At 42.1% G+C, this 24,211-nt stretch overlaps 1 protein-coding gene across 2 annotated transcripts in view; it reads right to left on the bottom strand.

Moving 5' to 3' along the window:
- Window positions 1-23,654, bottom strand: part of INTS4 (integrator complex subunit 4) — a 33,302-nt gene extending 9,648 nt beyond the window's left edge. Inside the window, exons 1-17 of one of the 2 annotated variants that reach the window (XM_051778787.1) lie at window positions 23,520-23,654; window positions 22,636-22,830; window positions 20,150-20,267; window positions 19,352-19,458; window positions 18,962-19,147; window positions 17,077-17,127; window positions 16,333-16,421; window positions 15,982-16,102; window positions 15,383-15,454; window positions 14,189-14,363; window positions 11,818-12,023; window positions 9,449-9,591; window positions 8,553-8,668; window positions 6,317-6,450; window positions 5,352-5,509; window positions 1,844-1,937; window positions 189-269 (exon numbers count right to left, since the gene is read on the bottom strand). In XM_051778787.1, the coding sequence (XP_051634747.1) occupies window positions 189-269; window positions 1,844-1,937; window positions 5,352-5,509; window positions 6,317-6,450; window positions 8,553-8,668; window positions 9,449-9,591; window positions 11,818-12,023; window positions 14,189-14,363; window positions 15,383-15,454; window positions 15,982-16,102; window positions 16,333-16,421; window positions 17,077-17,127; window positions 18,962-19,147; window positions 19,352-19,458; window positions 20,150-20,267; window positions 22,636-22,830; window positions 23,520-23,573 (2,100 nt within the window). In that variant the 5' untranslated portion in view covers window positions 23,574-23,654. The remainder of the gene's footprint in view (window positions 1-188; window positions 270-1,843; window positions 1,938-5,351; window positions 5,510-6,316; window positions 6,451-8,552; window positions 8,669-9,448; window positions 9,592-11,817; window positions 12,024-14,188; window positions 14,364-15,382; window positions 15,455-15,981; window positions 16,103-16,332; window positions 16,422-17,076; window positions 17,128-18,961; window positions 19,148-19,351; window positions 19,459-20,149; window positions 20,268-22,635; window positions 22,831-23,519) is intronic. The other variant, XM_051778788.1, reaches the window with a different exon arrangement.
- Window positions 23,655-24,211: the final 557 nt, after the last annotated feature.

Genomic DNA, 24,211 nt, shown 5'->3' with positions numbered 1-24,211 from the left:
TCATGAACCTCCCTTCCTCACCATTCATCTTTTGAAGATAAGAGAAATTACTCCAGTTTTGGGGAGCTAAGATTTACTTGGACAGACTATAGCAGTGGAAGGACAGAAGTGTATTACTGTTGCATGGCCAAGGAAGGACTCATACCCAAGGATTTGCCTCCATGCAGACTCTGCTGCTTCCACCTCACCTGTTTTGCTGCAGCAGATGCTAATGCATTCTGTTTCAGGTACAGAGGAGCTGCCACGTTCCATAGCTTCTCCTGCAAGGCCTACAAGAAGAAAACCATATAGTGATGACAAGAAGAAAATTGGAGCCAAAGCTCAAGCTTTATATCCTTCACCCAGGCTGGTCCCAGAATCCCAGTTAACTACCCCCAAAATCACAGGGTGTGTAGAGCCTTTAAAGGTCTGGAACCCTTTGAGCCTTGAGAAGCTGGGAAATGAAGATACTTTTTCCCCCCCCAGCTTTTTTTCTACCAAGGAAAGAAGCAACGGGAAAGAAATGTAGTGAAAAGGGCTGCTCTGACATTTGGATTCTCTCTGCAGCATCAGAATTTCTAATCATATCATATCAGTGGAAGGTGTCCCTGCCTGTGGCAGAGGGGCTAGAATTAGATGATCCTCAAGGTCCTTTCCAACCCAAACCATTCTGTGATTCCATGGTATTATGAGTTACTTTTCATTCCATGCACATTACTGACTCCTCTGCATCACGGATCTATTGACTGTTCCACAACTCAAGCCAAGATGAGCTGATGCAGCTTTTATCCCCTTCCTCCAAACAGAGCACTCCTCTGCCAGATACAAAAACCATCTGCTTCAGTCCAGTCAAACCCTGGAGAAGGGAACAAAGCCATCTCCAAATGCTGGTCCTCTGCCTGGACAGCACGTTTCATTTTGGATTCAGCTGGGATTGTACTGAACTGCTCATCTAAAATACCTTCTTTAGGTGATAAACATATTCCAAGGACTTGAGGCCTGCCACAGCCAACTGGCAGCTATGCATTTAGCAAAGCAACTAAAACTCCTCCCTTTTACATAACAAAGCTTTTACTGAGTCCCTTCTGGAAACCTGTTTGTTGCTTGCTTTAGTTCTTGCTTTACATAGGTATAAGCTACAGTCAAACACTAAAGAATGCCAGGAGACTAACTTAAATACTACTGCCAGCTGATAGCCCTGAGCAACCTGATGATGTGGAATTCCTGACATGGCAGGGGCTTAGAACTAGATGGTCCCTTCCAACCCAAGCTTTTCTATGAATCAAAACCTAGTTCCTGTTTACAGCAAGAAGCTGACTTCGAAAAGGGCTGCTGCCAGGGTGTTGAAGTAACCACTTCACCTGCTAATACCAGAGAGATAATCATTGCAACATTGTAAAGGAAAGCATGACTGATATTTTGCTCAATCAATTCTTAAGAACTCCTTGGCACTGGTGTCAAAAAAGCTGTCTGCAAATCATCGTCTAATGAAAACTCCACTCACAGCAGCACTTAGGCAAAAAACATTCCAGTAACCACTAGCAGGGAAAAGTTACTCTCATAACAAAAAGGCTACAGAATAATTGCTCTCATTGTCATTTCTGTCAGATAATAAACTCTGCACAGACAAAATACACATGGACCAACATAACCCTTAGGTACAGCAGCAGAGATCTGCACTGGTATAAGGTACTGCATAAATTATGTGCTACAGGAGGGAAGCAGGATTAGCAGAAATTCATGGAACCTGTGCTTTTACTGTACATCAGTTTTCCACACGAACGTCAAAACACAAAAGCGCACCACTGTGATGGACTGGGGGCACTTTTGAGGAACAGCCCAAAAAACCCAGATGAAGTCAAACCTTGATGAGGAGCAGCTGACACTGAAGGTAAGTCGCAGTGAAATCTGCCATCCCTGCCAGTTCTGACTGCAGTTCTCCAAGCCTCTGAAGATCACTGAAGCATGTGAAAAAATAAAAAGAAAAAATAACATTGAGACAGTGAACAGTTTAATATAAACACACTCAGAACACAGCGACAATGAAACCAGCTATTCTTGCCTCCTGCTTTTATTAGAAAGAGCACCAGAAACACTAGCAAAACACACACTACAAACCAGTTTGCACCTTGGGACTCGGCATGTCCATTCTTCCAGGAGGCTGACACCAGCAGAGCAGTGGAAGCACTAAGTCTGCCAGCCACATTACTCTGCAGCCCCGTGGGAACCATAGAGCGTGGTAGTTCCAGATTTCACTTAAAACACTTCAGCCTTCCACAGCAGCTAACGACCGATTTGTGTTACACTGCTGGGAAATCAAACTATTCATGTTGGCTAGGAAAGGTTGTTTGGAATGTGTCAGGCTCACCCAACCAAGGGTATCTGAAATAGGGCTGCCTTTTCAAGCCAAGCTGGAATCTGATGTACTGATATTTGCCCAACTATACGGTGTGTTATGTCTGGTATTTCTTGTAAATCATACAGCAGCTTTTAACTTGATAGAAAAAAAAAAGTGTCAGCTAATGGAACCCAAAAAGGCTTTAGTTCTCTACTGTTAGGCATGGTTTAAAATCAAGAGCGTGCTTTAAGAGAACAAAACGGATTTTTGTTACAGAAATGAAAATAGGCTGGATGATGCGGTTTCACTGTCTCTGTTCTTTGCATTTTGCTTTGCTCCAAAGTCTAAGATTGTCACTTTACTTCCACGTTTCCTACTGTGTTATTAAACTATGTTTTTTCAGATGATCGTTTCCTTTTGTTTATTTTAGATTTATCTTCGCATTTAGGATGCAATTCTGAAACTTTGGCTCTGCCAAACCAGAAGGTTGCTGAACCCTGAGACAGTCACAAAAGGCATGAGATTATCTGTATAATATGCAGCCAAAGAAAATCTCTCCTAAGCAGAGAATCATAGAATCATTTATGTTGGAAAAGACCTCTAAGATCATCATGTCCAACCATTAACCCAGTACTGCCAAGCCTACCACTACACCATGCCCCCAAGTGCCACATCTACACATCTTTTAAATCCCTCCTGGCATGGTGACGCCACCACTTCCTCGGGCAGCCTGTTTCAGAGCTTGACAATCCCTTCCATGAAGAAATTTTCCCTAATATCCAATCTAAACCTCCCTGGCACAACTTGAGGCCATTAACTCTTATCCTCTTGCTTGTTACTCAGAAGAACAGACCAACCCCCACCTGGCTACAACCTCCTTTCAGGGAGTTGTAGCAAGAAGGTCCCCCCAAGCCTCTTTTTCTCCAGGCTAAACAACCTCAGCTCCCTCAGCCACTCCTCATCAGACTTGTTCTCCACACCCTTCCTAGCTCCATGGCCCTGCTCTGGGCACATTCCAGCACCTCAATGTCTTTCTTGTAGTCAGGGGTTGTGCTCTCCTCCAGTGCAACAACAGTCAAGCCAGCCTCAGCCTTACACAGCAACCCCATTTCATCTTTTTCCAGAGAGCAGAATGAAGAGGAAGCTCCTGGGTGTTTAATTCCCATGTCATAATCCATCACAACACACGAATGAGGAACAGGATGTCATCTCTCAGCTAACAGCTAGGAAGATATTCCATTTTCCAGTCTTCTACAGTTCCCAATTCCACTAATTCTATTTCCTTACAAATTTTAAACAGATTTCGACACCCCTACAAGACAAAAAAAATTCCTGTTGTATAGATGGAGAAACCAAACCACAAAGACAGATTTGCTGAAAAGCCTGTCTTACATTTCTACCCACACTGCAGACTGGCATTCCCCCTCCAGGCCCTGCAGCTGAAACTGTAAGTCCCAAGTAGACACCAGCTCCACAAGGTCTGTGTTATTTCCTTGGATGACAATAATGATAAAGGAGGAGGGAGTTAAGTCCCATGGCAGAACCCACTGCTGTGTGAGCTGTTTTTATGCCTCTTCTCTCAGCAACCAAATTGTTGGTGCAGGGAACTCTTGCTCTCTACAGAATAACCATTAACATTTTTATTTTGTTTTGTCCAAATCCTCCCTTCTCTTAAGGACAGAAAACAGCAGCTGGTTTAGTATGGTTTCATGGGGGGCAATCCCAGCAGGAAAAAAGCCAAGACAATAATTTCCATCAACTCAAAAATCGAAAACAGTCACAGCCTGCAAGGTTCCTAATCCCATGCCTGTAAAACTCTGAATGCTCTGCCAAGAGATTACCTGTTTCAAGTGTTTAGTGCATTAAATGCTCTGAGACCATATTTTAGGTGGTGCACAGTAGGTGCAAAACAGCTGAGGACAAACCATACAGTTTCCATAGCTGGGTTTTCACTGTTTATTCTCTGCTGCAGATGGGTGTGCAAGGGATTCACAGCTACCCACAGAAGAAAAGGCAGCTATTTTGGAGGAAGAAAAAGAATAACATGTTTTTGGAATTCCATATTCCAAACAAAGTATTTTGGATTGTTTTTCTCTCTCTCAAAATAAGGCTCTTTTCCTCTTTTCAAGCAGAGGAATCACACTGAAAGGATCCTTTTCAAGTGTTTTGTTTGTGTAAATCAGTCTAGAGATGAAATGCAAGAAGCAACATAATACACACCGAGAAGCAATACCACACACCTTTATCTATACAGCAGCAGACAGCAGCATGCAGAAACAGTGTTTATGCCAAGAAAAACTCTCTAATTTGCAACTGATGAAGAATGCTAAAGTACTTTGTAAGTGGGACTGGCAATGAGAATCCAACAAAGCACCAGAAGCAGGTCCTCTCTGGCAGAATGAAAGGCCACAGGACCTGGAAAATGGAAGACCAAAGGGGACAAGCTCTCTCCCCTCACAAAAACAAGACAAAAAACCCTCATTCATGTACATTACAAATAATACGATCAAAACAAGGGACTCTTATAGGGACACAAAACTAAGAATGACACACAAGGCTGTCGTCCTCTTGGGTACCGTAGACCTTGAAATGGGGAGCCCAGAGAAGGGTGACCCCTGGTAGCCTGGGAGAGCCAAAATAGGGAGCACAGAGAAGGGGGACCTCCAGGATCCCAGGACCCCCATCAGCTGATGACCCTATAAAAACTGAGAGTTTATTTTAACCACAAGTGAGCAGTCCAAGAAGAACACCCTTACCTGACTCTTATCCCACGTTCTGAAAAGATGCCACCCCAAAACACACACTGGGGTAGTGCCAGACCTGAGACCATCATTTTAATTTAAATAGGCCACACACAGTCTCTAGAAGGCGGCTCACAACAGTCTCTAGAAGTCTTTAATCACAACACTCTCTAGAAGGCGGCTCAAGTTAAGTGCTTGACATCAAAGTACATATGCAGAAGCAGAGAACCTGTGTCAGAAAAACTGGAAATCCTAAGCCATCCTCCCATAAACAGGTCGGCTTGCAATCTTACCGGATGGTAAATTCCAGCAGCTCCTGTATGCCCTGAGGGTCGAGGTGCTGTAGGTTGTAAACCCTCTCCAGACTCTGATGTAGGAACTGCTGGGAAGGATCCTCATGTGGGGTAATACTGGGAGAGACAGGGGAGGACACCAGCTTTCTACCTGGCAACTACACAAGAAGGAACATACATAAACAAAAAAAGATAAAAGTCTAACACAAAAAGGTAAAAGTCTAACACAAGTAATAACATAGTAAAATGCTGCCATATTATTTATCAGTGACCAACTGAGAGCTCCAATTGATTTCTCAAACTTGAAATTTGTATCAAGCCTTTCAAGCCTGCATCTTTGTTAGCTAATACAACACATTTTACAATCCACTCGCAGCTAGAGATCCTCAGGTTAAATTTCAACATCTCTTTGAGGGAAATACCTTCCTCATTTATTAACTTTGACACTGTGAAGTCAAAGGAAGTCCAAGACCACATAAACCACCATTCATTTTATGAGCTGTGACAAGATTTAGGACCAACATCCATCCCACCTATAGTACCAGGCAGGAAAACATGTTTCAAAGCATCAGAGAACATATCTCACCCACAAGTAAACCATTTAGGTAGGATACAAGTCAAATGTTGGAAGACCTACAAAGGCTAAGCTCCCCTTTCCCACACACAGAGTCAGAGCTACAGAAAGTTCTCAGGAATACTGCTCTCCCAGTATTCTTTCCTAACCAGCAAACAATGTGCTATCCTCTTTTGAAAGCAATAATGTTATTATTCTCCCCAAAATATTACAAAATCCATACTGTAACAATCCAACATTCGTCTGTCCTGCTGTAATGCACATTTCAATATTAATTCCTGTGGTGCCTGAGAGAAAAAACTTTTAGAATGGAAGTGTTACACACAGACACGGAAGAGACCAGCAACATTCATAAGAGTGGCAAAGTGCAAACCAAAGTTGTTCAACTTACTCTTAATGGAGGGACCAGATGAGAGAGACTGTCCCGAAGATACGCGTAATGTCTGAATGTATGATCAGAGAACAGGGCAGGCATTGTTGGGCAACTTTTAGCAGCATTAAAAATCAGAACAAGAACAGCAATATCTATTGAAAAAGGATTGTTAAAGAAAAATAAACAATGGCAAGAAGAGCTCCTCGGGGATGCAAAGTTAAAACAACAACAACTCAACAACTCTTTCTTTGCTTAGGATTTGTCTATGAAGTTCTTTATAGTTGGAAAATACTCAGCAAAACCCAAAGAAATGGTTGTCTGAGCAGATGAAAACCAAGTACAAAGAGCAAACAATACAGGATGAGCCATACTGGAGGAAGGATGTTACCGACAATGTGGAATGGCTCAAAAGCAACACAAGGAAAGGAGCCAGGGATCATAAATGCAGAACATACTCATTAGATGGAGTTCCACTCTTCCTCAAAGCTTACACTGTGCCTACCAGTTTGAATCAGAATCAGAAAATGGTTTGGGTTGGAAGAGACCTAAAAGACCATCTAATTCCAACCCCCCTGCCACAGGCAGGGACCCTTTCCACTAGAGCAGGTTGTTTGTTACCCAAACAAATCTAAAATTATACATTTACTGTCAAGTCTTTGAAAATTGCTGCATTTCCTAGGATGCCCTGAAAAACATCCCTCTATGCAGACTTTAAACAACTCAAAAAAATCAAACATAGGAAAATTTTTCTGGAATAAAAACACATTTTCACAGTTTGAGAGCCTCAGAAATATAGAGCAGCCAAAGGCTTTCACAGTCCAAAGGTTTTCACAGTCCAAAGGCTTTCACAGTCCAAAGGCTGATACCTGCAACTGGGCTGATCCCAAGCATAAGCTCCCTAACAGGAGAGCATGAAAGGATCTCAATGTAAAGCTTACAATCATTTGGGCATGCAGAGTACTTCCCTATTGGACACTGAGGGAAGAAGCAGGTTCAGCCACAGAAGGGACTGAACCTACACTTTCACCTTGTGAAAAATCTTCTGCATCCATGGGCTGCCAAGCACTTGACAAACCAATTTCTTCTCTTTACTCAAAACCTTACAAATTTTCAGCTAAAGCTATTCAGCTAACCTGATTCAAATTTGCTAAGTGCTTTGAATCAAACAAACCCATGGTTTTAATTATGAGTTTGCACTGGAAACACACCATTCAGGTCTACCTTGTAGCCTTCTGGCTTGCAAGCCTGTCTTCACATAATATGTTTCAGTAAGATTTGCTGCTAAGTTACCTCCAAAACATTCTCTAAAATAATATTCTGTGATTCAGGACAGGAAGGTGCATTGAGTTAAACAACGAGCTTTTTTTCCCCTGCAATGTTCCTTCAATTCTCAACTCGCAGGACAACTTCACTCAAATTATTACTAAACCACCTAATTATGGATTCATCTTTCTCTCCACCTGATTCAAACACTTTTTAATTCTCACAAGGTATTTACTTAATTTGTATAGAATTTCTGGTTGATGGCGGGCGACTGATGAGAAAAACAAGGAGCAGCTTCTAGAGGAAGGTTTCAGTCCAATGTGTCTCAGCATGCATCAAAAATAACGCTACGTTCTGCAATCGCAGAGAAGGGAAGCAAGGAGACTAACAATGGAAAAATGCATTTCCAAGGCATCTCCTGTTATTGAGGATACTGGTATAACAATAATAGTTTGTATTCTAAATCACTAGAAGAGATAATATAAGGACTTCTGATACTGAACTATTTAAAAAAAATGACACATTCAAAGCATTACAGGGATTCAGGTACTGCTGTACTGAGAGACGGTGCTCTTCTACACACTGCACAACAGTGAGGATAACAGAAGTTTTACCTAGAAAGAAAACAGACATGAAAAACCACTCTTCTTATTTAAAAGCTAAGCATCTTCAAAATTAGTGCAAACTAGACACATGTTTTCACATCAAAGGACTCATCTGCAAAGCCTAAACCTTGACAAATTGTTTGATTATTCATTACAGCATGAAAAAAGGCCAATTATAGTCCACTGGTATTTATGAAGATGGTTCCAACAAATAGTTATTCCATTACTTGCTGAGTAAAAAAAACTAAGCGCAAAGGGATTCAGAAATAGCTAAAGGGTTGTTTGTCTGCTACAGTTTGACATGTTTTAAGAAATGTGAGCATCAGGAAAATATGAATAAAATTTACTACAGTCAAAGTGATCAACAGGCTTCACGAAAAAGATACAGGCTGGGTCATCCATGTCTGGTTCTGGAGTGTCAAAGAATGGATGTGTGCTCAGCAGCTCTGGGACTAATGGAAGCACCAAGGTGGGATGCCTGCTTCCCAAGAACTTCAAGCATCTGAAAATACACAGATTGAAATATTTCTCAGTAAACATATACATTTCAAAACACAATATTTTAAAGCTTTATTACTTTATGTTGCAGTAGCATTTTGAGAAGCTGGTCAGCAAGAAAATCCTGCTGTCCAAGCCTACTGTTTCTTCACAACTGACTATTTGCATTAATATTTGATAGGATCCGAGAAAACTGAAAGGACAAGTAGTAATAAAAATGGTTTATTTAAACTGTCCATGAAACACTTAACACCTGGAGTTATAGAACATAGGAAAAGCTTTTATACTAGATGCTAACAAATGAGTATTTTTTTCTTCAGAAATAGGGGAGTGAGGAGGTAAAACCCCCAAATCCCCAAACTCCACCAAACTCCAAAACAATGTAAAAGTACACTGGAAATCAAAGCAGGCTAAAATAAGTGTTTCCAATAACACCTAGGAATTCCATCTCAAACCACGTGTCCCACACTAATGTTTTCTTTTTGCTTAGACAGAAAAATTCTCTCCGACAGCAGAATGCCATATGGCCAATCCATAATTGGCTTGTAATAGAGGGATATTTCCAGGAGTGGTCAGCAGTTCTGGATTCCCAGTACAAGTATCAACAAACAAAAACAACACACTTTCCACACCCATCATGAATATGTACATATTTATAGAATAACAGGATTCTATACCTGAAATGCCTGTTTTCTCCTTAGCAACCTCAGTATTTCCTAGCACCTCACTTTCTAAAAAGAATAGGAAAAAAAGCAGACACACAAGGACACTGAACACCACTCACTTCCATATGGATTCTCTGTCTGTAGGATACTTGGTCAGGTTTTTCAGCAGCTCCACCAGTGCAAGATGGATGCCTTCTTTAGTTGAAACATTGGTGCAACACAACAGTTCATGAAGTGCTTCCCGAATGTCCCTTGAAGAATCCTAAAATAAAAACCCAACCCAGACACTATTGAGTGCTGAGAGAGATATGCCTGCATAGCAAATGCTGCAGGGTCCCCTGGTCTCATCCCCCCACATTGTTCAATTACTGGAATGAATGGAAATGCTTTACTGCTGACTTTCTCAAGCAGAGCAAAAATCACTATTCAGTTTGGGTGATGTTGTACCCTTAGGAATAGACAGTAACAGAAAAGGAAGCTGCAAAGGTAAGGTAACGCAGCAAAACAATCACCAAAGATTGTTTTATCGTCTTCAGAGAAGCCTTTAATTGTTCAACACAGGGAGCTCAATTCCACAAGCCTTTAAGCCAGTCACCAGCCTCCAGGGGCTGTGAGTAAGTGTTGAGGATATGTCAGTGGCTGGACAGACTAGAATACTTTTAGGATTGCTGTGGCTGAACTCCACCTTAATTAATTACATTCCTTCAGCCAAAAACCATATTGACATTGCATATCCACGCATTGTACTTCCTTGCTATCAACATTTGCATGGCACTGCTGGACACAATGTGAAAATTTAATAGGATACAAGAACTGGATGCTTTTCAATGGTGGATTTTATTTTTTTTATATTATAATTTGCTAAGTATCAACAGCTCATTCATCACTGTCTTACACAAAAGAAGAAAGAGCAATCCTCTTGCAAAGGCTCTTAAATGATGGCCAACACACACAAATGATCAAAGAGGGAAAACCCAGAAGGGTTGCTCAGCCTCTCCTAGGTTGAAGACAGACTATGATCAAAGAGAAGACAATTTCTAGGGACTGGAATGAAATGACCATGGACATAAAATACTCCAGACCACTAATACAGCCCATTGGAAGGGAATTACAGAGACAAACGAAGCAGAAGACCATGAAGGGACAGAGATGAGCACAGCTCAAGAAACTGAGATCAAGGACAACAGGGAAAGCAAAATCCAAAGTCTGGTCAGAAAGACAAGGAGTAGCTGGCAGAGTTATTCAGACAAAGTCAAAGCAGTGGGCTGAAAACAGAAGTTACCCCTGCACCAAACTGTTCCATATTTATACTATTTGAACAAATTTAGGCACCAAAGTCAATACCATTTTCCACATCCTTTATTTTGGTACTAGAAGATGGATTTTACAGAAAGTGAGCAAGCACCTTTCAGAATCAGACAAATCCATTAAAATGTTAATAATTCCCTTGACTTGATCTATCCTAATACCTGATAATAATTATGACAGTATACACCATAATACATGTAGGATTTATCATACATAATAAGTCAGCACAGAAGAACCCAGTCTAATCAGCACATTTTTATACCTTGATGCACATGTCCCCAGCTTAAACAAATGTAAATAACAACATAAAAATGTGAAGCACCTAAAGCTCATTGCTGTGTTTGCAAAATCAGATCATATTCCACAGCATTTGTTACAGAATGATAAAATATGTTTAGTTAGTTTACTTCTTCCTGGGGCACAACTGAAAGAAGCCACTACTGCCCTGGACCAAGCAAACAGCATCTGAAGAGACAAACAGTGGATTTGCAGCACTGCCCAAACCTAGGACACTTCCCAAAAGAAGGAGAAACTTGCCTACCACATGCAGCAGATTCAAGAAAACATGCCTCAGAGGCTAGAGCTCAGCAAATAAATCAGGTCTGAGGGGAAGCAGTGTAACACACCACCATTTATACAGCCAAAATCTCTCTTTCTGGATCAACCTCATCAACCAGGAACAGCAGCTGACTCATGCAGTTCCCTGAATCCTGGCTGAGCACAAACTAGGAGGATGCTGGTTGGGAAAACCCAAAATTACACTGGAGAGCACGCTAGCAAACTCTCTGAAACAGCCAGAAGAGAGACCTCTTGGTAAACAAAGGTGCAGCCAAAACAGCTGAGTAAAGGAAACAGAAAGAAAATGAAGTTGCACTCAACATGAAGTGCTGCAGAGTGCTGAACTACAACACAAGACTGAAGGAGCCACATGTGAGGCAACAGCACAGTAATCAAGGGAAGAGTTTTTATCTAAAATTCATCTAATTCACAAGTATTCTGTTGTCCTGGGGATTACAAGCTACTAGAGTTTAGGAGCTGTTAGGATTGTTCAAAGAAGAGCAAAAAAACCCCCCAAAAAAGGTGGGTTTGCTCTCGGAGGAAGGGACTGATTAGCAGTACATATTTAAGCACCTCAGAGCAAGCAGGAATGCAATGTTTTCACTCCTCTAGAACTTCTTACCTCCAAGACAGCTAACACAGTATCCAGCTGGTCTTCCCGCAGCGTGATATTGTGGGAGATTTTTCTCATTGTGTGTATTGACTGCAATCTCACCTCCTCGATTTCATCGTTAAACATGTCAACCAGAAAATCCAGGCACTTCTCCGCAAAAGAAGGTGAGGACTGAGCCAACATACAGAGGGCTTCCACCGCAGCAATCCGAACCTCTGTTAAATGAGAAGGAGGGAATTAATTGTAAATTAATTAAAACTGTCCTGTTTAAAAGGCCATATACCCAACGGCCAGGTCTTCTATTATTCAAGGATTAGGCTAAGGACAAGAGATGCTAAAGAAAAGCTGAGGACAATGGAGCCTAAGCAGGGACCCGTGATATTGGGGACCTTTTCACAGGCAAGTCTTCAAATTGAAAGTCTCAGCTCTAATACAGCCTGTGCTGCTGTTGTAAGCATCTGCAACAGGGACCCGCAGGTGAAAAATAGGTCTCTGACCCAGCAATAAATATTACGTATCTCACAGTGTGTTTTGCAAGTAGCATTAACCCTGGTATCTTAAGCAAACTCATTTAGTTAATTAAACTCTGGTTGGTTTATTCTTCCTGACATTTTAATTGCTTGGAGCTTTCACTGCACTTTTAACTTGCTACGTAGCACTTTATGAATTGCTGAAAAGCCCCAGAGAATCAACATTTTGGCAGTGAACAGAATGAAATTCCTCTGCTTCGTGACTTCAGATTCCTCAAAAGAAAGGAAAAAGGTGCCAGCTAATAAAATTACTCAAATTTAAGTAAAAAAAGCATCAGAAAGCATCCAGAGTATATTTATGCTGTAAAACATTGAAGGAATTTGAAGAATACCCAAATATAACAAGCTTAAGCAGATATGAGATTCTCTTTCCTACAGCCATCCTCCTTAGCTTCCATAACGTTTATGTGTGGGATCATAAAAATGATAATTAATCTGATGTCTTAAAACGTTGTTTTAAAAATAATTCTATTTTTAATTCAAATCAGCTCATCTTGACAACATTTAGTTAAAACTCTTAGGCCTATTGTTCTTAAAGAACATGTCTGACTCCTCAAGATTCTGATTAAGCAAAAAAATGCACATGCAGCAAGACCCCTGCTTACTCAGGAACAAAGCTTTTGTCACAACTACGAGTCTCCATGGGCATTAAGACCAAGGTATTAAGAGAAGAGAAACATTTTGCCAATATTGCTCTCATAAGCTGACATACTAATTCAGATTTAAGTTACAACATGGAATTCAAGAAATGAAGTAGCATTGCAAGTCCAGGAGAGTTCAGCAGTATTTAAAAATGCTGCAGTGGAGGGAGATATCTACATTATTCAAAGATCTGTGTATAGTCCACATCTGTCCATTTTTATCCATGTCCCTCAACAGCACTATACTGCCACAAGACCTATGGCATAAGAAACTGGACAATGTTTCAAAGGTCAGTGGACTGAACTGGTGGAAGTTTTTTTACTGTTTGTCAGGAAAAAAACAAAGCTGCACTTTCAAGCTTTACTTCAGCAATTAAGAAAACATGCTTTTATTTGCAGGAGTCACGGAACAATAAACAAACTTTTACAACACAATATACAGCAATATTTTTGTTATGGTGGTTTTGTACTTTCTAATTTAACCTCATCCTTCCAGTAACATTAAAGGCAAATTCAGGAATAACAATCAGAGCTTCAAGTTTTCATTGTTCTATGCAAATACCAGCCACAGTCAATAGCCTTAAGAAATATAAAACTTCATCTATGGGAAACTTGAGCTGGGAGACTCAGACTTTCCTGAGGCCATCAGCCTGGTCAATGCCACAGCCAAATCTAGAAGCTCAAGAAGGACAGTGTTCCAGTTTGACACTCACAATTCATTCTCTTTAAAATAACAGATATAACCTACTGGAAGGAGACTATGGCCTTCAAGTCCATCATAGGAAGACAACAGGAGACCAGTACAACAGCCCTATGGAACAGGTAAATGTGACCTCAAGACATAGGTATTCCTATTACAAAAAACCCTACCAATAACATGGTAGGGTTTGAAATGTAAGCAAGATCTCACCTGAAATTTAAGTACCTGAAAACATACAGATCCAGCCCCTGATTTTTAATAATGCATTCTAGTGAGCCAAGAGAAACCCTTTTATAGCAACAGAGACTAAAAGAAGCCTAGCCTGTTAAACCTCTGACAAAATGAAACCTGTCTATTAGTTCATTATCCCGAAGTCCACAATTTGCTAAAAACCCTGGACACGATGGTCAAGTGATCTATTTTGACCAAAAAAAAACCCCAACTAAAACCCAAAGCTTATTAGCCAGCACACATCTCCTTTAGCTATTGCATAGTAAGTTAACACATACCGTACATCTCATCCTCCAGGCCATGAACAAAAGCCCCACAAGCTCCTGACTCAATCAAGTTCACAGCGCCAGTATCGATTTCTTCTTTGGGAGCATCATCTCCCCACTTTCTGCCACTTGAAAACTCGCCAGAGCTGTAGAGTTCCTTGGCTCGTTCATGCGCAGTGCGCTTCCTCTGTCCAAACAAGTTTTTCAGTTACAACCATGTAAACTTTAAAAGATGACCAAACAAAATATAAATGTCTTTACCCAGATCTGAAAAATCGAGGTAGCTGGATAGATGCAGACATAGAAAGACATGCAAATGCTAAGATAAGCAAGCAGTACTTTCTCTTCTATGACTATTTCTAATTGCCAGTAACTCTTTGTACTTTTGATGTTGGAAAAGGATAATAATGTATATATTTTAATCAACATATTCTTAGACATCCATTGTAAAAACAGCCAAATTGGGTCAGAACAAATGTTCATCTAGTTAAGAAGCCAATAACTGATCTGTAAAAATGCTATGACTTTGCAGTTCAACTTGTTAAACTGAAATTAAATACTTTAATGACTATCAATGCTATCCAGAGTTCAGCAATGTGTAAAATGGCATATTCATTCAGCATGCTTGCTAGTTCATCTCCTTCCCCCAACACTGTAAATAAAGCTGTGCAGCACTTTTTTTAACAGCCTTTAAAAAGCAGCCCACCAAAACTAGCAACTCTAGCTTCACCATTCTTTAGCAGACAGAAAAAATAATAACCTCAGGCATGTTGCTTAAGGAAGGAGCTTTACTAAAAAATTTGCTCATAGGGCTCAGTAGCTTTTAGCTACTCATGTCTCTTGAAATGTCCAGGTCTAATGGTCAGATCTTGCAGGTGGTTTCCTCAGCTTGCTCCTAAAACTAGGATACGGTCTTTCCATACACAATAAATAAAGCTTTTAGCCCAAAGACTATCACAAAACCACAAACGTTTCCCTTTCAGTTGTTGCAAAACCTAGATAGCCTAGAGCTGTTTATTACATGCTATACTAATGAAATCTAAAACTAGCAATTGCTTCATTGACTTTAAAAGAAAACCTGTCATCATCAATTAACTCTCAGCAGCCCTGAGGCAAGGACAAGGTAAACAAACACACTCAACATTAACATTCCTCTTGTGCAATTTTAGTACCTACAGACAGAAAAACAAACAAACATTTACGTACCCTCAGATCTGACATGAGCTTCTTGTCAAGGGTCTGCTCTAAGAAATGGGAGCTAACTTGTTGCATAGAACCCTTCAGGAAAAAACCAAAAACAAAACCAAAAACAAAACAAAAATCAAAAGAAGAAACAGGATCATTCTAAATTGCACCATTTAATTTCCTGACTTATCCCAACACAGCATCCAATCTTACCCATTCATTCCAACAGTTTTCTGCAATGCCTGACACTACCATACATCAGAGTCTAAAGAACTGTACTTAAAACAATCAGAACATCACCTTTGCCTACTGAGGTTAATACGGCTTTTCTTGAGTTCAGTTGGTTTACATGTCCTGTGGTGGAGAAGTAGGGACAGGGAATTATGACAAGTGCTTGTGTTTTTCTTTGATACTCAATCATCTACCCTCAAGGAAAGAATTACTGTCTAGTTCAGCTGAGAAACTTTTGGGTTTCCTCAACCTCTCTCATTTCTTTCATCTCCAGAAATTTACCTATACAGTTTTTAAACATCCTCCCATTTCTTTTCAAATATATATGAAAAGTAAAGCAAGTTAAAGAGGAACTACTCTCAGCTAGAGAGGAAAAGAATGCAACTTACCAATAACTTAGCAGCTTGTACTCTAACAACCCAGGAACCATCACTAACCATGTGACAAATTTTTCCAAAGGCATCATTAACCAAGCGAATTTCTTCATTAGAAGAAGGAATTGGGACAATGCTAACAGAGAGAAACATAAATCAGTTTGTTCATTGTATTCCATACCAGATGGCCTAATTCTTATGGATATACAACAAATACCAGGAAGCAAAACTTCACTCTTATCAGGCATCACCAATTTGTTCAAATCAGCTTCCTAACAGCTACTCCTCAGACTAACTAGCACAAAACTCTCAGGATTAGGGTGATTACTTTGCCAATACTTTGAGTACTTTGCATGCAGTACATACCTTTCAGGGTAAAGTTGACTGAGGACCCAAATTAGCTGAACTGCTGCACTACGCACTTGCTCATAATCATCTGCCAACAGCTTGCAGGCCTGAAAGAAGAGTCACAGTCCAGTACACCTGAAACGTCTCCACCTAAGCTTTCATTCACTTCCCACAGTCCAGTCAGCACCCTTACCATGAACCACTAAAGACAGATTAAAAATCAGGATGAATTCAATCTTCCCTTCTACTCCCTAGTATTTCTAAGTTCGATCAGGCAGATTAGCACTAATAAAGTCAATCAGGCACACGCTGGAGAACTCCAGAATTGCCTGTACTGTGCAGGGAGGATTAAATGTCAGTCTGTAACAGAACTAATTTGATACAGGCTGCAGCTGCACAGCCTTACTGACATAACAAATACGGGCTTCATGGGTACTCTCCAATGAACATCGGTTTAAGACTTCAAGACTATTTAAGACTTCAAGACTATTACTGTCAAATGACCGTAATGATTACATCATGCCTTGCCCTTCCCATGATTATCTCCCCAAAGTATATAGTGCTTTAGTGCATTTAAGCACAACGGATGCAAAACAGACTTTTATTTTCACTGTCATAGGAAAAGGAGTATCAGCAACCTAAGTGCAAAATAATCCTCCTCTGCTCAGTGCCCTCCTCCTCTCAAAGCACACTGTCACAGAACTTAAAAACAAAGATATGCAAACAAGCACAAAACAAATACAAAGTAATACAAGGTTTTACCTGACTGTAAATAGCCTGCTGTAGTTTTAATCCCCTTTCATGAAGCTGCAGCTATGGGGGAAAAAAAAAGCCATAAGAAAGTGTAACTATAAGTTTAAGTGACAAAGACCAAATTTCCGCCACTGTTTTTTCTGCTTTGAGTAAACTTAGCTGCTTGCATTTCTTGATTGCTGCTATAATTAAAATATGGCATTATCAAGAGTACTATTTTAAATAATATCCTTGACTTCAGTATAATTTTTTCAGCTTCAGAGCCAGTCATACTTTGATTGGGAAAATACAATTTATCTAAACACACTGCCTGTCCATTCTCTCAACCATCAAAAAATTGTTTAGTGTTAGCCATATTCAACAATTAAAACAGATGTAGGAATCCTCAAAATAATTAGTTTATTCCCATTCCTGAAACATGGATCCAATAGTAGCATTGTCAAAGGTTTTCATGCTTTGTAAATCTTTCAATTACCAAATCAGAGGAACAGCAAAAAATGTCCTACTAAACATTGCTTCTCTCCGGAATAAGGCAGTATCATGAATCTGACTTATAAACAAAGGGATAATATTTGGTTGAACACAGTCAATAAGAAACATTTTCATCTCTATATCCACTTCTTCAAAGTACAACACAAAATTAAAAAAAAAACCACACACAGTAGCAAGGGAAACTACGATCAAGAATCCTAGAAGTAGTTAGTGACCCTGCATTCACTCAGGATGTTCCATGCTTCAGACAACAGAAAGTCAGTTTTCTCTGTGCTATGATTATAAATTCAAGGTCATAAATCTTGCTATGGATCTGGTTGAACACGATCATAAAAGTCATGCAAATTACTTTAAAAAAATTGTACTGACAAAAATTGGAGGTTTATATTGGGTATTAGGAAAAATTTCTTCACAGAAAGGGTTGACAACCACTGGAAGAGGCTGCCCCGGCCAGTGGCGGAGTCACCAACCCCAAAGGGATTTCAAAGACATGTAGATGTGGCTTTTAGGGATGTGGTTTAGTGGTGGACTTTGCAGTGCTGCATTAAGGGTTGCACTCAATGATCTCAGAGGTCTTTTCTAATCTAAAAGATTCTATGATTCTGTGAAGAGTAAGTGTAACCTCCAGCAGAGGGAAATCCCACACAGGTTAAAGTGCAATCTGATCTCTTCAAATACATCCTTCTTCCTTCTTTGGAGTTTAATGTCATTAATTCAAATACCCTTGTTGACTATCACTTTAGGTGGGATATTGTTATAAGCTTTAAGGAAGTTGCTTTATAGAGCAACTTCTGTATGCCCACACACTCACAGGCAACTCGCATTAAGCAACATTTTCAAATGCATGGTCTTAGCTTGTTTTTCTGCAAAGCTAAAAACTTCTGAAGGGTCCCCACACAAAACAACAGTAAACCTCACGAACAGTTAGAGAACACTAATGAATGTGACCACAGGGCAAAATGTAAATGTTGTTTTAAAACAACAAACCGAAATTCTTTTTGGACTTATCACACAGGTTTCCTGTCATAACCAGCCACCTACTGCATGTTGGAGCACTAGTGGCTTATCATAGTTCTGGAAATCAATGCTAAATCAAGAAATACAGATTTATCACTAAAGGAAAGAGCCTACATACACTCAAAGAGTCAACAAATAGAAAAGCTCCTTCAGCTATAGCTGAAACAGAAGTTATTATGAGTCACTCAAATGCCCTTTGAGATCTTGTATTACTCTCACATTTTGAGATCTAGTTTATTTTTCCAGGTAATTTTGATACACTCAATGGACTTTTACTAAATTAATTAAATAATCTCTAACCCAGACCTCTGGATTAGCTTGCATCCCCCACCAGCTTCCTTATACAACTCCAAACTGTTTCTTCCACTGTACCAGCAACACTTACCATGGCTTTTATAGCTGCAGTCCTAACACGAGGGTCCTGGTCATTAAAATGATCTCCTATTATCTTCTGGACATCTTTGGCAGCCTGGCTTTCAGTTTCTTTTGCAACGCCTTTTTCCACTGGTCCAAGACAGCCAATTAACTGAAGACACTTATTTCTTACACCATGAGAAGAATCTGTCAGATGCTGTAGAAAAAAAGCAAAGAGCAGATGTAACTGGATTCTTATTGTTCTCTCACCCCTCTGAAACATTAAGTTCCCCAACAGTCAAAAAATGTAAAAAAAAAGCAGTTACTGTAACAGTTGGTTGAGAAAAATGAGAACAATTTAAATACTGACTACCTTTTTTTCTTGTGGCAGTTTTTCTTGGAGGCCACAAGGCCTGCTTACCTTGCAGGCTACCTCTACCAGCCTCATCCTGATAGATGGATTCTCAGGGAGTTTTGTGCCGATCACTAACAGAGTGTCCAGCAGCTGAGCGAGGACTTGGTGAGACTCTGCAAAACAAAACAGTGAAATGCTAAATATCACTTTACTGAGCTCCTACTAGCTACAGGATCACAGACTGACCCAGGTTGGAAGATCATCCTGAAATGTTCTACTTTCAAAGCCTGGACAAGCCCAGCTCCCTCAGCTCTTCTTGCACATCACATACTCCAGTCTTCAACCACCTCAGTGGTTCTGCTGAACTCGCTCAACTTGACCAACGCTCATCTGGCACCGACGAGCCCAAAAGTGGATACAATATTGCAGATGTGGCCTAACCAGTGCTGAGCTAAAGGGAATAATCCTCTCCCTTGACCTGCTGGCTACACTCATGTTAATACAACCTGATCAGCTGGCCTGCAGCATGGTACCAACAAAACTCTTCTTCAAACAGGATTCCTCTTCAAACAAGACAGTCCCGTAGAAAGGAGAACTTCAGAAGCAACAGCTCTCACATAGAGATGCAAAAGCAAACTTTGCATTCCCTTAGAACAAAGATATACAGTAGGCAGTTCTAAGGAACATTTTTCTTCTCCTCAGAACATGTACTTGTCTGTCATCATTCACAAAAGTAGAAAATAAATACCCTGAGCAGCAATTTCATATCATACACCTCAGATGTAAGGCCTTGCCACTGTCCCAAATGCTTTGACAGCACGATTCTGCCTTGACCTCAAGCACCACCTGAAAAGGGAGACTTACTCTCATTTTGAAGTGTGTTGATGGCATCATCCATAATGCAGTCTGGGGAAAATCCTGCAGTTTTAGACAACAAGCCCAGCAAGGATGCAATCTTCAATCTTACTGAGGCATCATTCTCCTGGAAGGAAACAACACACACCCTTATTCATTTTACATGTTTGAAGAACATACAACGCTACACAAGGGCAGGACCAACACATAATTCAGCACGAAGGTCTCAATCTTACTGTCAGACTACTTCCTCCTCCCTATGTCCACAGCACACCTCACAGAAAATTAACTATGCCAGAATGTTTGCATGGCAGCTTTCAGTACATTTCAAAATTATTCTTTTACTCATAATTCCTCAAAATTACCTTCATACTGTTTGAAAACTTAAAGTTTTCTTAAATTAAAGGGTTGTCAAACATGACACCCATGGGAGTAGCTCCTTTCTCAAGTGACCTGAGAAGCATTTTCTCTTTTCAGGGTCAAAGCTATGTGCTTGAACAAAAAGTACTGCCATCAGACTGCTCACATCAGTGGTAGGATTCCTGGATTTCCACAGTATGGGGCTATTTACACATCTGGTGTTTGTTCTCCATTACGTTCTTTTCATTAAAGGACAAGCCCCTTCATGAGTACAAATGAAATCAGTGACTTAGGAAAGGCATTTATAAAGACACTTTTAATAGCCTTACGAATAATGTCTGCAGCGTTATAATCGAGTGAGGTGGTTTGAAGCTGGTTCCCTGCCAAGTCTCCAAACCTCACCACAAGAGCTCCCCCCACCAAAACCAAGGGAGAACAGAAAAAAAAACCAAGAGAACCCAAACAAGAGAGAGACAGCTAAAACAATATGTATAAATATATTTACACTTATATTACATTTATATACAATTGAAATATATGTACAATATCAAAAGGAGAAGGGAAAGGGAAGGGGGAAGGAAAAAAAAGAACAAAACCAAAATAAAATAAACATGATCAATAGCCCGAGATCTAGCAACTAAAAGAATTAGCAAAAGAATATCTTACTACTCTCCTTGGGACAACAGAAAGTCATGCTGGAACCACCACCGGCAACCTCCGACTCCCAAGGTTGGCCAGGCCTAACCAGGCCTCGCTCCCCAACCCAACAGACTCAACAGCAGGGAACCCGCACCTCCAAACCTGCCAGAAGGAAAGAGGGGCGAAGGCCTCTCCTCCTTTCTTCTTATAGCCTGGCTTATGTAAAAACCGTAGGGAATACCAGGTAAATCTGGGCACTTCCTTGGTTACAAACTGGTCACCAAGGAAGGCCTAGACCAAACTACCACATCAAGTTATAAGCAGCCCTCCACTCCAGTGGACAATTTTTCCTCCTACTGGTTCATGGGCAGGAAATCCGTGAAAGCTCTCCTTTTACTTTGCAGGTTTGATCACTGTCTCCACAACCAAAACACTGGTAAGTGAAGGTACCTCGAACCCTTCATCGCAATCACCCTCAGAAATCAGGAAAGGACTTTCAGGATCACCTCAGGCCACTGTTTGAAGACACACCGTCACTTACAGCAACACCAGCTCACAATATCCTATCCCCCACCTTTCCCCCACACACCACTTGAAAAGTTTTTCAGAAGCATCATTTTATCATCTATTACCCATGGACTGGAGCACCTCTCCTACAAGGAAAGACTGAGAGAATTGGGATTGTTCAGCCTGGAAGAGACAATTTAGGGGTGACCTAATCATGGCCTTGCAGTACCTGAAGGGAGCCTAAAGGAAAGATGGAGAAAGACTTTTCACAAGGGTATGGAGTGACAGGACAAGGGGGAATGGATTTAAATGTAAAGAGAGTAGGTTTAGACCAGATATTAGGAGGAGGTTCTTTGCTGTGAGGGTGGTGAGACACTGGAACAGGTTACCAGGAGAAGCTGTGAATGCCCCATCCCTGGAAGTGTTCAAGGGCAGGCTGGATGGGGCTCTGAGCAACCTGGTCTAGCGGAAGGTGTCCCTGCCCATGGCAGGGGACTGGAACTGGATGATCTTTAAGGTCCTTTTAACCCAAGCCATTCTATGATTCTATGATTCTAAAAGTGTCCCTTTTCACAGCAGAAGCAATAACTAAAATGTTTTTAGCTAGAGGAAATTAGGAGCATGGGAAAGAAACATCAGTCAGAAAGGATTCAGATAAAGCTGAAACAGCTCTGGACAGCCAGGCTCCCTGGAAAACTTGACATGTCTTTTGTCCTTTGTCAAGTTATGACTAGCCATGCAGGCCATGGTCAGGGATAACACTGCCAGACCCTTGTCACGGGCTCCTGAAACCATCAGCAAAGCAACTAAGTGATCAGAAATCACTTGGATAAGGGGTTGCAGTTGCTCAGTCTCCTCACACAGGGCACCCAACAGCCCATCTGGTAACTCAGTCAGCAACACAGTAGCCTCAGACTCCCTGTTCCACATCCCACACCAAGACAAGAAGACCAGAAGAAGCAAGTATGCTTGGCTCCCAGTTTCACCACCTTGTAATAATGCTCCAGCAGGATCCTGACAACCCCTTCCACGCTCTCCACTTCCACAGGCTTCCTGGCAAACTGGAGCAGGTACTGTAGGGCATCTGCAGGCGAGGTGGCTTTGCACAGGTCAACATGGAGTGCTGCCGATTTGCTGGGCTTGGTCAGACGCAGCTTCTTGGTGGATAGGTCCTCGTGCTGCTGCTGTGCACACAGGGACATGGCTCAGAAACAGCAAATCCTGACCCACTCCTGCCCAGACTGAATACGGGGAAGCCTGAGGAAGCTCCCGTGTCCCATGGCAGTCACTGGCCTCTCCCTCATCTGTCTCAGGAAGGAACCTCAGACCTCTGCTCAGACCCCTGCGGCTGCTCCTGTCCTGCCCGGGTACCCCCATCCCCGGGACACATGGCCTCTCCGCACCCCGGCCTGGGACAAACCCTTCTTCTTCCAACACCAGACAACCAACCCAGGGCAAACACGATTTATCCTCTGCCCACCGGCCTGGAGCAGCCCAGGAACTCGCTGTAGTTCCTTCCCCAGGCCCAGGTTGGGGGGAGCCGCGTCTCTCCCGCAGCAGTCGCGCCCCTCCCCAGTTCGCTTCTAAAGGGAGCACCGTCCCCCTCCCGCAGCCCCCTCCCCTCCAGGCAGCTCTAGCCTCCCTAAACTCGGAGCCGCCTCGCCCCGCTCCTCCCCAGCCCCACTCGGGACACCCCCCTACAAGGCACAGCGGGTGGGCGGCGCTCGCAGGCTTGGCCCCGGGCTGAGCCGGAGGGTTTCCCCGCAGCTCCGCATCACTCGCCGGCACCTCCCGCCGCACGGCAGAGCTCGGGGCCGGCCCGGCCCGGCCCGGCCCGGCCCGACCCGGCCCGGCCCGGCCCGTCCAGACCCACCTGGACCACCTTGGTGAACTCCTCGTACACCCGCTTCTTCAGGTGCGCCGCCATGGCGCCGGACAGTGACCCGGAAGGGGAACCACAGCGCGGGCAGCGAGGCGCGCCCTCTCCTTCCGGCCGGAGGCCGCGCTCTATGGCCAAGCAGCCTCCTGTTGCCTTGGGAACGCGGGGCGGACATGGCGCTCGCTGCCCGGCCGGCGTAGTCAGCGCCGCTGCCCGGGGCGTCGGCCCCGCGCAGCTTTCCTCCAGAATACCCACTGTTTTCGCTAGTACTGGATTTTAGACCATATAAGGACCATATAACAATATAAATAAAAGTATAAAATATGTATGTATCGGTGACGTGACTTGATGTTGCATTAGACACACATGGAAGTGTGTGTGCCTTCAAACATGTCTCCTTGGAGGAGGGGGGAAGGAGGCCCTGGCACTGAGGAGCCGCCCAACAGACATGTGTCTAGTTAGATGACAGGAGACACTGGCAGCAGCTGTGTCTGTGACACTGTGTCACCAGAGGTAGCCAGAGATGGCCACAGTTCGGTCACGTCCTTGGGGCAAGAGGATTTGGGAAAGGGCTGAATCATAGAAATGCAGAATCAGTTAGGTTGGAAAAGACCTCTGAGATTATCAGTTCCAACCTATGACTGAACACCACCTTGTCAACTAGACCATGACACTAAGTGCCATGT

Source organism: Manacus candei, unplaced genomic scaffold, assembly GCF_025592945.1.
Source record: "Manacus candei isolate 608988 ecotype Guabito, Panama unplaced genomic scaffold, ASM2559294v1 h1tg000014l, whole genome shotgun sequence".
NCBI classification, from domain to species: domain Eukaryota; kingdom Metazoa; phylum Chordata; class Aves; order Passeriformes; family Pipridae; genus Manacus; species Manacus candei.
The sequence above is the reverse complement of the archived record's forward strand: the minus strand, read 5'-3'. Positions and strand labels throughout refer to the sequence as shown.